At 38.0% G+C, this 13,915-nt stretch overlaps 3 protein-coding genes across 11 annotated transcripts in view; 1 reads left to right on the forward strand and 2 right to left on the reverse strand.

The window, feature by feature from the left end:
• Positions 1–1,038: 1,038 nt before the first annotated feature.
• On the forward strand, positions 1,039–1,734 carry LOC148872595 (ubiquitin-like domain-containing protein). The gene has a single exon (XM_088970146.1). The coding sequence runs from the start codon at positions 1,039–1,041 to the stop codon at positions 1,732–1,734; it is 696 nt and encodes a 231-aa protein (XP_088826272.1).
• Positions 1,735–2,346: 612 nt separating this feature from the next.
• On the reverse strand, positions 2,347–3,055 carry LOC148872596 (histone H3.2). Its single transcript, XM_088971286.1, has one exon. The coding sequence runs from the start codon at positions 2,938–2,940 to the stop codon at positions 2,530–2,532; it is 411 nt and encodes a 136-aa protein (XP_088827412.1). The 5' UTR covers positions 2,941–3,055; the 3' UTR covers positions 2,347–2,529.
• Positions 3,056–6,763: 3,708 nt separating this feature from the next.
• Positions 6,764–13,915, reverse strand: part of HEN1 (double-stranded RNA binding protein-related / DsRBD protein-like protein) — a 28,421-nt gene continuing 21,269 nt past the window's right edge. For all 9 annotated transcript variants that reach the window (XM_088971290.1, XM_088971293.1, XM_088971287.1 and 6 more), the window contains exons 10-11: positions 12,145–12,282; positions 6,764–7,434 (exon numbers count right to left, since the gene is read on the reverse strand). In XM_088971290.1, coding sequence (XP_088827416.1) covers positions 7,003–7,434; positions 12,145–12,282 — 570 coding nt within the window. In that variant the 3' untranslated portion in view covers positions 6,764–7,002. The remainder of the gene's footprint in view (positions 7,435–12,144; positions 12,283–13,915) is intronic.

Below are 13,915 nucleotides of genomic sequence, written 5' to 3' on the forward strand. Positions count from 1 at the left end.
TGAAAACTGGACTGGACCTGGCAGTCCGACCAATTTACCCAGGAACCAGTCAAGTAATTGGTTCCATTTTACTCAAAATCGTTGATTTGGTCAATGATCCGCTGACCCAAACAGTCGAATCGTCGACCAATCAACCCAGATAATGGTTTTTGGTTGTTTTTTATTTTTTTTTTAATTTTTTTAATTTTTTTAAGTTCGAACCAAACGGTCAGACCATTCAACCTGAGAACCGATCCCCAGAACAGTTCCATGTCTGGCCTGATTTTTAAAACCTTGGTTTAGTTTACCTTTTTTCTGCTATTTTCTTAAGATTTTCTTGTTCTTTTTACTAGGGAATAAAACGGGTTGGATCTGGATAGGATTGAAGTGTAAATCCGTATCCAAATTTTAAGGAGTTGAATCTATAGTCGATATTTGATCCCATTTACACATTTGAATCTAATAGAAGGAAAATCCGAAAATGTATACATAGTTGCTACACAAATTAGTAATTGAACTAAAATCTTATCATCAGTAAAATTAAAATCTTAACATTGTTTTTGTTTATCTCATATTAATAATTGGATTTCTCCATTTACACATTTGAGTCTAATAGAAGGAAAATCCGAAAATGTATACATAGTTGCAACACAAATTGAATTAAATAAAATTAAAATCTTTAGTTTGTTTCTATATATATATAATCTTTAATAATTGGATTTCTCCCTTCAACAAAAGATAATCAGGTTTCTCGTTTTTTTTTTTTAATTAGAAAAAAGGTTAACTGGGTTTCTTAATATCATTGTTCTGTATCATGCGTTGCTTGCATTGTTCCATTTTATCATCTCCGATAATCACACTCTCTACACCTCACGCAGAGATCGGAGAAATAGGGAATCTTATCATGGTAGTTTTATGTACATTAATGCTCAATAAGTGTGACAAAATCACTTTATAAGTTGCCTTTCGGTCCAGTTACAGTCACTTCCCTGAACTCCGGCCATTGAGCTCCTTTTCCCCATTTGAGGCTTCACTTCTGGCCTTTGATATAACTTGGCAATGGTGGTCATCAATGTGCTGCACTACGGTAATATATACAGAATCATGCAGAGATGCAACTCAGTCAGAGACGTAAAGTTTTATCTCCAGGATCATGTACCCTACCATGATCAACTCCTTGTGTACAAAGGAGAACTGCTAACAGAAGAAACGGAGGTTCTATCTTATCTGGGTATTCTGGAGGATGAACATAACGAAGAGGAGATGTATCTTTACAGGAAGCTTCACCATGAGATCATCATGGTCATCGTTGAAACAGAGAATGGTGCGTTATACATTGACATACCAAGCGACGATGAAGTCTTAAAATTAAAAAGTATGATTGACAGAAGGGTGGGTATAGCTCCTAGGCGCCAGAAGCTGACTACGCTGGGAGCTTGGATGCATGATCATTGGAAGCTGCAGGATTATGCAATTTCCACTAGACAGACTGTTCATCTCACGGAGACCTCTCCAAACCTAGAGTGGTTTGTAGACATAACTGTGGAGGCTCCCAGCACTGGGCGATCAATGGTCATAAAGGTGGACCGATATGATACAGTTTACACATTGCAAGCTCTGATTCGTCGTTCTAATTTCGCTGAGAAATCCGTCTTCCATCTTGAATATAAAGGCAAGCGGCTTGATGGAACAGTGGCATTAATTAGTTATGGTATCCTTGACGATGAAGATACTATGAATTTGATTTATGACTGAGATTTGGAAGAGGGTTACACTTACACATGGGCAAGATGAGAAGGGGGAGACAAGGGTTGGCATTGGAATAATTCTGTCATTGGAACATGTCAAAGAAAGTATGTGTTTGATTTCAAAATCCTTCTGTCTAATCTATTAATTCCACTTAATATCTCTTCTACCCTTTCAGTATGAAGAAATCTGATGATTTAAGAAATCTAGTAATTCCATATTTCCCATTCACAACAGTGCAAGTTGTGTAAACAATCCTTCCAATCATATGACTCTGTTTTGAATGAGTAGTTTGTCATTGAGAAAACACAAAAGTTGATGACAGAGGGAATCAGATGAACTCTAACGAGATCCAATCCCCTGATAGGAAGTAGGAATCCGCATTGCACGCCAGAAATCCATTTCAGAAACGCCAGGGATTTATAAGGCACTTTTTCTCGCTTCTTCTGATACTCCCAATTAGACTATTCACAATCTATCTCAAAGGCATTCATCATAGATCAATTAGAATTCTGTTGCCTCTTAAACATTTCAACAAAGAGAGAAAAAAATTATGGTTCCACCGAAACAGGAGGTATATATAGTTAAAAGGTTAATCAAGCGACAAAAGAGAAGGACCAGTTAATCAACAAAAGCGAATTTCGTATTTTTCATTTCCCACAAACGGTTACATACGCCGATATGCATCCCAAATTTACAGTCCTAGGCATTGAAGCATGATCATGAAGAACAAAGAAAAAGACGGCAAAGAGAAAAAAATGATCGACAAGAAGAATGGCCTCAAGAAACTAGCCCAATCCACTTCTAGGCCCTCTCACCACGGATCCTGCGAGCAAGCTGGATGTCCTTTGGCATAATGGTGACCCTCTTAGCATGGATAGCACAGAGATTGGTATCCTCAAAAAGACCAACCAAGTAAGCTTCGGCAGCTTCCTGGAGAGCGGCGACAGCGCTACTCTGGAAGCGGAGATCGGTCTTGAAGTCCTGAGCGATCTCACGGACAAGGCGCTGAAAGGGTAACTTTCGGATCAAGAGCTCCGTGCTCTTCTGATACTTCCTGATCTCACGAAGAGCCACGGTTCCGGGCCTGAACCTGTGTGGCTTCTTGACTCCTCCGGTTGCCGGCGCCGACTTGCGAGCTGCCTTGGTTGCCAGCTGCTTACGGGGAGCCTTTCCTCCCGTCGATTTCCTTGCTGTCTGCTTAGTTCGGGCCATCTCTGTATCTCTCTGAGACGAAGAGAAGAAAGGCTGATGGGTTTGTCAAAGGAAAGGTAGAAGAGAGACTGAAGCAGAAGGCACAGTCGTGATGAGAAGAGGATAGCAGGGACAAGATGTGAGAAGGGTATATGTAGAAAATGAGACGGTGACGCGGGAACTTCAACTCTTGTTTTGGTTTTTGAATTTTTTCGGCATAATGGTCCATCAATCATGACCGTTCGATTTAGGAAAGCTGTTGACGGACTAGATTCGAAATTGCGGAGTGACACGGATTGCGGTCCATGTTTAATTGTTTACCTCCTTGCTCATATGCTTTATGCTTCGGGTAAATTACAAAGATACCCCTGTAATATGGGATCAGTGTCAGTGACGATGACCCCTGATCCTGAACTTTCATTGAGACTAAACTTTTTACTTTGAGACAAATACCCTGTCAGCTGTTTAAAAATTTTAATAAGGGCTCTATCACCAAAAAAAAAGTTTACAATTTTAAAATTTCTAAACTACCCTTTTCTTATTTATTTAAAACAATTTATAATTTAATTAACTTTTTTAAATACAGCATTAAGTCCTCTCCATTGCTCTAATAAATCCTTGCAAATTTTTGTTGGATTCAATATAGTGGAAATTACTTTTTGATAGATATAAAGGACAATAACGCAATCCATTCAATAAATTTTAATCCCTCAAAAAATAATAAATTAAATAGGGAGCCGCTGCAAACCTCCTCAAATTTCAAAATGCCTGACCCCCCTCCGGTTCTATGTCATCAATAAATTAACGCAACCCACACAATAGACATTCCATGCCATCTCTATAATTTTTTGGACAAAATTATCCCCAAATATTTTAGTCATATTTTCATGGTGGTTACGTCTCCAAGACTCCAACCTCAACTATACACAACTCCCTCCGGTTCGAAGCCAACTGCCAGAGTATTCTACGTTGACAACCCACTTCACAATTTTCAATGTTTATCCCAAAATAAAGGGCAATGGAGAGTAGAATGTTTCAATTGATCCCTCTGTTATACAACATTGTCAACAGCCTTCATGTTCGCCATTTTCAGTGTGCCTTCCCACAAAAAGAACCAACAGAGAGAGAGAGAAAGCCCTTTGTTATAAACCATATTCACATTTTCAATGTTCCTCGGCTTCAATGTTTCCTCCCAGAACAAGAGGCAACAGAGAGATACGTAATTCGTCATGCAAGTATCTTCATTTTCCTTGGACTCTCTCCATTGACAATAGCCTTCACCATTTTCACTCTACCATTCACTCTTTTTATTAGTTTTGAAAGTTGAGATGGATTTCAGAACGGTTGGGCGAATCGTCTAAATATTCTTCATGTTTTTATTGTTTCACTACATATGCCCCTCAAGGTACCCCCACTCCTTTTTTCCATCCAACTTCGGCCCTTTCAGCTTCCAACTCTGTCTTCTTTCTACTCTATTTGAGAATTATAGGCACCTAGTTTTGATTTTTTTTATCTGATTTGTTTCGTCACTGTGGAATCATTAGATAGAGCTTCTTTCTGTTTGATATTATTCAGCTTCTATTTTGAGAATTCGATATACCAATTTTGTTATGTTGGGTTCTTTGTGTTTTTCAATCCTTGCTAGTTCGAGTTCAAATTGGGTTCCTTTTCTTTTTGATGGAGAATCTACAATTATGTGCCAGTGTCTCTGTTCTTCTACTTTTTTTTTTTTCTTTGTATTTTTTGGTTCAAAACTTTATTTTTAGTCACTGGGGGTAAAAGGGAAGGGATAGTGTTGTTTTTGTTACTTTGTTATCTTTGGAAGCTCAAAAAAATGTGAAATTATTAGAAGACTAATATTCAGGATTGATTGATATTAACCCCCTTGTGTTGTGCAATTGTGTTTTATATGAATATGCATGATGATTAATGAGATTTGTCGTTATTATGGATAATGTTTGGGATTTATTCGTTCAACTTATTGCTTTTTGATGAATTAAAATTTGTTGGGTGATTTATGCATCATTTTTATCTATTTTTTTATAATTTTGCAAGACTAATCATATCTTTTTCATGTTTTTTTTTTCAATTTGAACTACAAAACATCTTAGATTTTCTAAATGGGAATGATTCAATCAATGTCCATTGTGCTATGCCATTTTCAACCACTTTTTAGTTCATCATTATCATTATTTCCCTCGAGAATACAAGGCAACAAAGAGACAAAGCAAGTCCTTCTGGAATCTTCATCCTGATAGTGGAAGAGGAATTTGTGATTGGGTTTGGATCCCAGGCTATCATTAACCAAGTTATTTCATCTTGGTTTGATCCTTCACTCCAAATATGTTTCTTTCATGATGTACTTGAGTTGCGGTCTTATTTATAAAGATCTCCATTGAAGTAGTACAACAAGATTTTATATTTATGAAATTTATAAATATTGCACACTTTTTTACTCTAATAAAATTTCATTTCTTACTTATAAGGAAAAAGAAAGAAAAGATATGTGTGTGTTGTTACATAGAATTGTGTAACCATTAAGTCTACACACAATTTGTGTATTTTTTGTTTATTTATGTCTATATTGAACCAATATGTATAGAAAAATAACCCTCAGACTAGAAAAATAGAACCTGAGCCACTTGAATGAAAAATAGAAAAATAACCCTCAGAATAACTAGCATTGTTAGTTAAGGGGCTATTTTCAATTTGGTAGTCTAAAATATGATACGAACTTTTGGTCTCTTTTTCTTTGGCATTTTTACTTGTCTATAATACTTGTTACATGCCTCTAGTGTTGGTTTTTCAAGGGCATTTAATATTTTCTCTTTCATCACGTGTATTGCATCTTTTACGGTCTAAGTATGTGTCTTGTTTGGATCTTATTCATAGTAGTTTCAAAGGAGTAGAACTGAAGAAGATAAAGAAATAATAAAAAAACAAGTGTGCCAATTAAGCAAAACTAAAAATAAAAATGAAGGTGAAGTATGGATTCGCTAGACGTTGACAACAAGAAGACTCTCAATGAGGGAAAATTTAATATATGAAGAAGTTTGGGCACTTAAGGGCATTTCAATAAAAAAAAAAATGTTTTATAAGACTAACTCATTTAAGGATAGTTTTGTTTGTATCCACATGAATCCATAGCACATCCTAATACATCTCTTAAAATTACCTTTCCAATACTGTGTTTTCGATACTTTAAACCTTGTTTTCATTACCCATTTGTGAGAGAAGTGCAAATAGATCAAATCGAATTGGATAAGATGCATGTACATTCAAATTTGGATATTATCACATGAAAAAATCTATGATGTGGAAAAGATATGATATGAAAAGAGTTTTGACCAATCAAAACCCATGCATGAATTTTGATATACAAGTAAATAACACCTTATTTGCTACCATGTTTATAATTTTAATTTATTGGCCGGTTGTTTTTTCGATATGATAGTGGAACTCTATCACATCCATCGGATTTGAATCAAACCAAACTTTATAAATAGATACAAAATAAATTCTAAGCATATATGAACATATTATATTAAATCGAATGGAATTGGATTTTATCGAATTGTACGGGTGGATCCATATTCCCTACAATTATAAACAGATGGAATTAGGATCACCTTAATGGTGACATCTCTGGTCGTAGCAGAGATTTGGTTTCCAAACCCTTCCCACCTTAGGTCCATTCCCAATTTAGAAGTATTCCACCCGATACTTTGAACCTTGCTCAGGACAAGATAACTGAAAAAAATGGTCACATTTATAGAACTTTCACCAAAAATCTTAAATTAGATGGAGAAAACAACCTAAACTATATAAATTGCAAAAGGAAACATGACATTCTAATCCACTATCTTCTTGGAACCAATAAAATCATATCATTATATTTACATGATACATACACAAACAAGAAATCATAGTTCTGTCTGGCAACATGGAGGAAAAAGATCCTCATTGATAAGTTGGTTCAATCACCGCAAAAGAATATCGAACCAATTTTTCTGTAAGAGAAGCAAAATCTACCATATGAAAGAAATATTAATTTGTGTAAGACAATTCTCAGAGAGCAGATATTCACAGATTATTGCTAATCCAGTCCCATATAACTTCATAATGGTGAACGTCGTCTCTGTAAGACTCATCCACCTGATGCAGAGGCCCTCTCCTAAAGACAGCAATCTGAGATGCAAAACCTGGTTCCACGTCAGCAGAACCGCCTACACCACTGAACTCAACACTATAACCGTGTCTCATGGCAAGGTCTAAAGCCCAGCTATTAAACTGTTCTCGGGTCCATTCAAACTTATGATCATGGTTACGAAATCTGCAAGGCAGAGACTGTGTTTTCTCATCTGCATCTTCCTCTCTGTTGGCAAGAGTCGTTCTCTGGAGTATTGAGTTGTACTCATAGTTTGGCGTGGAGACAATAAGAATATGTGGGCAGAAAGAGCTAAGCACGATATTCCCAAATATGCATGCTTGTTCCTCTTCCATATGCTCAATTACCTGTAGTTAGTGTGTAAGCCAACTGTTAAGACTATATGAAAGTAGAAATGTAACAGTCTCAACATCTACATCACAAGCGTATGGAACTCAGAAATGTAACAGTCTCAACATCTACATCACAAGCGTATGGAACTCAGAAATGTAACAGTCTCAACATCTACATCACAAGCGTATGGAACTCAGACCAAAAAATGACACCATCCACATCTTCACGAATTTCCAGTGCAAGTGATACCACTAGATTACACCAGCAGATTAGTCGAGATGATATCTTCCAACTTTAGTATATTATACACCTGAGACTGGGAATAAAGTGCTTTAACTTAAAATGCTGGAAGGTTTCATTTTCAATTTTTCACTACACATGGATGTGGTTCAAGCCATTTGATCAGAATATATTCTGCAGAGATGAACTTCTAAGGCAGTCTGAAAATTTTACATTGTTACGGATACACTTGCAAAGTTGAGTAAAATTAGGTTAAGCATACGTTAAAATTTGAAGCGCCACAGGCTGAGATACCCTAACCATTAAAGAAAAATAAAAAGAAAAAGAAAAAGAAAGAGGAGAAGTTTATAAAGCTTCCTACATCTCATGCCATCAATTCCCAGTCAATCCAGTCAATCCCTTTTAGTGATACATGGAAAATTGTGGTATAATAAGATTAACCATCAAAACTGGTTTTATCCGGGGCTAGGGCTGCAAGTCTGCAACTTGGGCAGCATGGGCAGGGCTTAGGACATCAACTGCTGAACTTCAGTCATGGAGACCTGTTGACATCATGCTGTCACCAGATGATGTCATTAATCCATATGTTCGATGGCAGCTGAACTTGGTTTTGGTATGGTTTGATGCACCCTTCTTTTAGGAGGTTTTTGGTACAAATATTATGGTCATTTAAATGTGTTCAGGTATTTTCTGTACTTTTTGGACTGAAATTACAAAAGAAAAATGGATATAGGATCTAACTTCTCTGAAGATGGGGAGTGAATCTCATGCTTTTCCAAGCCCTAGAAAATATTTGGGGATTTTTTCTTCCCTTTTATTTTGCTACCTGATGGAGGCGCATGTGGTAGGGTTAGGATGGCACCACGTGGCAGGGCCAAGATGCAATCTCGACCATCCACTACTAACAACCTCCAACTCATCCCAGGCAAGCTCAAGTATAAATGTGTCATTCCCTAGGTAAGTTATCTTGGCTCTTTCTGCTTTCAAGCTCTCTAGCTCTCGGGTGACCTCATCTGAGCAGTCTCTCCTCAGGCCTCGTTCGACCCCCTGTTCGGGACTTGACTAACTTGACCGTCAGAGACTCCGCCCCTGGGATAACACCTGGGGCCTTTGACATGCTCTCTTGCTCCCAGGTCGGACACTTCGGCCCTCGAACACTACTAACCCTCAGCTAAGGAAGTATATTTACCTTGTTGCCCTCAACCCATCCTTGGTAACAACAATTGGCTCTGTCTGTGGGAACCATTGCTAAGACTTTCCCCCTAAGTGAACACTTAATTCCAAACTACTAAGCTTCCAACAAATGGTTGATAAGCAAGATAACATGTCCAACGCTCAAAAATTGGTTACCATGGACCAATTTAGGTTGGTCCTCGACAGGCTTGACAACATCACGCAGAGATTGGACAAGGTGGGGCACCTGACAAGAGGCCACCCACAAGGCAGCCACCCCATTGGAAGCCAAGGGCAGTGGACACTCCACTTGTGCTCCACTGGTCCAGCACCCCTTTGGCCCTAGGAAAGCTGACCCCTCCATGTCCAATAGTAGTCAACGTGCCAGCAAGCTGTCCAAGACTTCCTACCTCCCCCCCAACCAGGGGGGTGATCCAGTTAGGTCCCGCAATAACTGTCGAGACCATGAACATCATTACCGTGTTGAGAACCCCTGGGACAAAGCCGGGCACTCTGGCCACTACGGTCCTCCTCCAAGGGTTGGAGGCCAACACCACACCTCTCCCTCACTCGTGTCGGACCACCGCGACCTCCTCAATGATCGTCGAGTCCAAAGAAACCAAGATATACCAACATCAGAGAACTATGGGAACCAATCTGACCCGTTTCACGTCCAAGAGGACCAGGCTCCCAACGATAGAAGAATTGGCAATCTACAGGTGCAGATCAGCACCATGAAAGATGAACTTCGACAAGTGGAGGGCCAAGGTGATACCTCCACCAGTCAAAACCCCTCGTCCAACAAAATGGATGCCTTCACAGACTCCATCACATCAGAGCCTCTCCCACTTCACTTCAAAGCTCCCACACACTAGAGATGTACGATGGAACAACCAACCCCGACAACCACCTGGAAAGCTTCTGAGCACTCATGCTCCTATATGGATACTCCAACGCCTTGACGTGCCGAGCTTTCCAAGTGACATTTAGGGGAGCCATGCGCAAATGGTTCTCCAAGCTCCCCACTAGCTCCAACTCATGGGAACAGTTCGCCAATCTTTTCCTTTCCCACTTCATCAGCAACCGACGGTGCCAGAAGATCGTTGTCTCCCTCATGTCCATCCGACAAAAGCATGGAGAAAGCTTGCAGTCCTATATCGACTGCTTCAAGAAAGAAGAACTCGAGGTCTGAGACCTCAACCCCTCGGTATCAATGCACGTAGCAATCAACGGCCTCCAGGCCAAACCCCTCAAGTGGTCCATCGCCAAGACACCACCCAAGAACAAGATGGAAATTTTGAAGAAAGCTCAAAAGTATATCACTACCGAGGAGGCCTCAGCCGGCAAACACCAAGAGGGCAAGGCCGACCCCAACCAAGGGGCATCAGAGAAAAAGAGGAAGGACCGAGACAGTAAATAAGTAAAACCAATATAAACGTTGGGATTTGAGAAACACATGCGTGTAAAAGTAAAAAGAGTTTAACGTTCAAAAAGTTGGAAATTCAATGCAGTTTACTCTTCAGTTAACTGATTGAAAGGGTAAACAAGTAAAACCATTGGTCAACCCGAGACTATCAGTTTGGTTGGTGTAAATAAGTAAAACCAAACCAACCCGTGAACAACCCTACATTACATATTTCAACTCATTTATGGGGAGATGCAGCTAAAACAGTTGTGTACCTTATTAACAAATTTTTTTTTGATAATTTACCTTATTGCCAAACTTCCTTCAATGACCTTTCATCATTTGTCTCCTCATCAAATCCTCTTCCTAGAGGATCCAATCTTTCGTCTTCCTATTGCTATTCGTAAGGTAAAAAAAAAATGTACTAATACCTATTACTAATTATGTATCTTGTGATGTCCTTTCACCATCCTACTATGCCTATATCTCTGCCCTTTTCTTCTATGTCCATCCCTCGCAATGTTAAAGAAACAATGCAATCATCTTAGTGAAAGGATGCTATGAATCAGAAAATGGAGACCCTTCTAAAGAATTAGACGTGGGAAATAGTTCCCTCTTGTAAGGGTATAGTTCTTATGGGATGCAAGTGGGTGTACACTATTAAGCACAAGGTTGATGGCTCAATTGAGAGATATAAGGCTCAGTTAGTAGCAAAAGGATATATCCAAACATATGGCATTGATTATTAGGAGACCTTCGCACTTGTGGCTAAAATGAAATCCATTGAATTAATTTTGTCTCTTATCACCTATTTGTCATGGCCCTTATATCAAAGGGATGTGGAAAAGTCCATTATCAATGGTGACCTTCAAGAAGATGTTTACATGGACCTTCCTCCTAGTGTGACCTTCCTTCACAATAAGGGAAGTATGTTGTTTAAATAAATTTCTCTATGGCCTTAAGTAGTCTCCTAGAGCTTGATTTGATAGATTGAGGAAAGTTGTAGAAAGATCAAATTTCCTTTTGCTAAGTCAAAAGACCAATTAGTTGATAGTATGACAAAGGGAATTCCCAAATCAAAGCTTGACAATAATCATGGCAAGCTGGGCATGATAGATATCCATGCTCAACTTGAGAGGGAGTCTTGAGAATATGTTTTGTTGTAGGGGTTTCCTTGTCTTTTTATCTGTTTCTTTTGGATGCCTATAGCTAAGGGCATTTATGTAATTTGACCATCTAATATAAAAGCTTCTTTCTGGGAGTGAACAATAACACACCCCACACATACAAACATCTCAATCCATGGCTTCTAATAACATGGATATAATCAATGTGCTTAAAAAACTCAACTTTTACTACTAGTTCATCTCAATCCATGGATTCTACTACCAAACACACTGAAGTTAACAAGCATTTCATTAGAGAGAAGATTGAAAAGGACAAAGTCTGTACTCCCTAAATTGGCACTAAAGATCAGTTAGTTGATGTCCTTAAAAAAGAGTTTCAATTCTCTTTGGCATAATAAGTTGTGTTGCAAGTTGGGCATGATATATATTACCCAACTTGAGGGGGAGCAACGTAACATGTGGTTTTTTTATTGTATCTTTTATGTGTAAGGGCATCTATGTCCTTTCACTTTATTTTTTAATGTATGTTGCCACCTTAATATAAATAATATCTAGTGCACCACCTATCCAATCTTGTTGGCTGTCCACTCTTGTTCTATCTCTATTCTCTACTCTCTCCACCCATATGGTACCGATGGCCTCCATATCAAGCCAAAAATTTCCTGAAGACATAGAAACCTTGCTTCATAAAATTGCTTTAACCAATCCACTAATCCTAACTTGCAATACTTCATGAACTCAATATTCAAGGAATAGACAATTAAGACAAAATTTAATACCTCCAAGCAAGTCCCAATGTCAAATCCATACAGCCGTGAGTCAAAAGCTGTGATGGAGCCATCATACAGTGTTGCAAATTTGATGTTTGCGCTTGGTTTAGAAGGATCAGAATTTGAACTTAATTTTGAATGAAGCACCTACAGTATCAAAAAACAAAATATGTAAATAATGCAATGCTTTCTGTAGCACTAAAAGGAACTACAAAGAAACAGTAAATAGAAAGAACAAACTTTTCATCATACGCAATTTTGTTGCAAGCTTAGACAGAAACACAACAATCTTACCATCTTTATATAGGGAAAAATTCAAAACAACAGCCTTCTGGAACATGAGAAAGGAACTTATTTTGTTGCTTTTGTTTATTTGAAGTTCCAAAGAAAGAATGTGACAATACCTTGGTTATCAGGGTGGCAAGGCTATAAGGTTGATTTGGTATTCACCTGCTGTGAAAACAATTGAATGTAAGACTTGAATGACCAAAAGGCAAGTCTAAGAGGGTAAGGATGGGTTTATGGGTTAATTAGGACTAAAGAAACAAAGAATGGTTAGGTTAATAAGACTAGGATACATAGTTTGTAGAAATATTGGGCCAGATAGGCCATAGTTTCTTTGTGTTCTGTTTATTTGTTTCTTGAGTTAACTGACCTTCCTCTTATGGGCCTCTTAACCACTTTCTGTGTTTTTATTAGTAGTCGACCTATTGAGAATATTCTTGTAATTACTCTCACTTATTTCTAATCTTGATTAATACAAGTAATTCGGAACTGGAGAGCAGTCAACGGTAGACTCTTCTCCCTCTTCCATGATTTTCATCTTCCCTCCTCTCGCACTGATTTTCTTCCTTCTTATGTTGTTTTTTCATTTATTAAACACAAAATCTATTCCCCAATGAACGCTACCAGCAGTATGTGGAGTACAAGAGAACATTTCCACAACATATTTCCATTTCCACTTCAATAGGTAGTGACATCAAATGTTACTGGAATCAACATATTCCCCAGTTGAACAATACCAGCACTATATGTAGTGCAAGGGATAATATTATAACATGAGTTGGTGGCAATATTGTAGATTTGTGAACTACCAATCACTTTGAGGTAGCTTAATGTTCATTTCAAACATGAAGTTAAATATTAATTTTTTGTTGTAAAAGATTATTTGATTGATCCATTACAACCATTTACATTTTCTGAGTTTAGATTTTCTTTAACGCGTTCTACCAATGAAGTTTCTAATCTTAAGGTTTTCATGACAACTACAGAACATATTCTTTTGTCCATAACCTTAGTTTCTTAGCATTGTTTAATGATTTAGAACAAGATAATAAGTTAAAAAGGTGTGCCAATGCTTCTTTTATCATTTTATAAAATATCATTCTATATTTTGCATATTTTACAATGTTTTACCATATCTATAATTTTTACAATATTTCCACACAATATTTGCGACATTTCCTTACATACTTCCTATATGTCCTGTCACCACCAGCCAAAGGTTTTTCATCCTCAAATACTTCAATCTACCTTTGACTTACAAAAACAAGAGGCACACACTTGATCACTACTACTACTTCCCAAGGTTGTTACTATGTTCTTCTTTGACACCGCACACAACTAGCAACCATGTTTCAAAAGAAATTCACAAAATAACCACCAAACATCCCTCTTGAACTGAAAAGCTGCAGTGCTAAAGGGTTCTAAATACACCACCTGCACCACAACTGTCCAGGGCTGTCCAATTCACAAACACTGAGATGCAAACAGAAAACAA

Source organism: Nelumbo lutea, chromosome 2 (assembly GCF_056320005.1).
Source record: "Nelumbo lutea isolate HS-2025 chromosome 2, American lotus-T2T, whole genome shotgun sequence".
Taxonomy (NCBI): Eukaryota; Viridiplantae; Streptophyta; class Magnoliopsida; order Proteales; family Nelumbonaceae; genus Nelumbo; species Nelumbo lutea.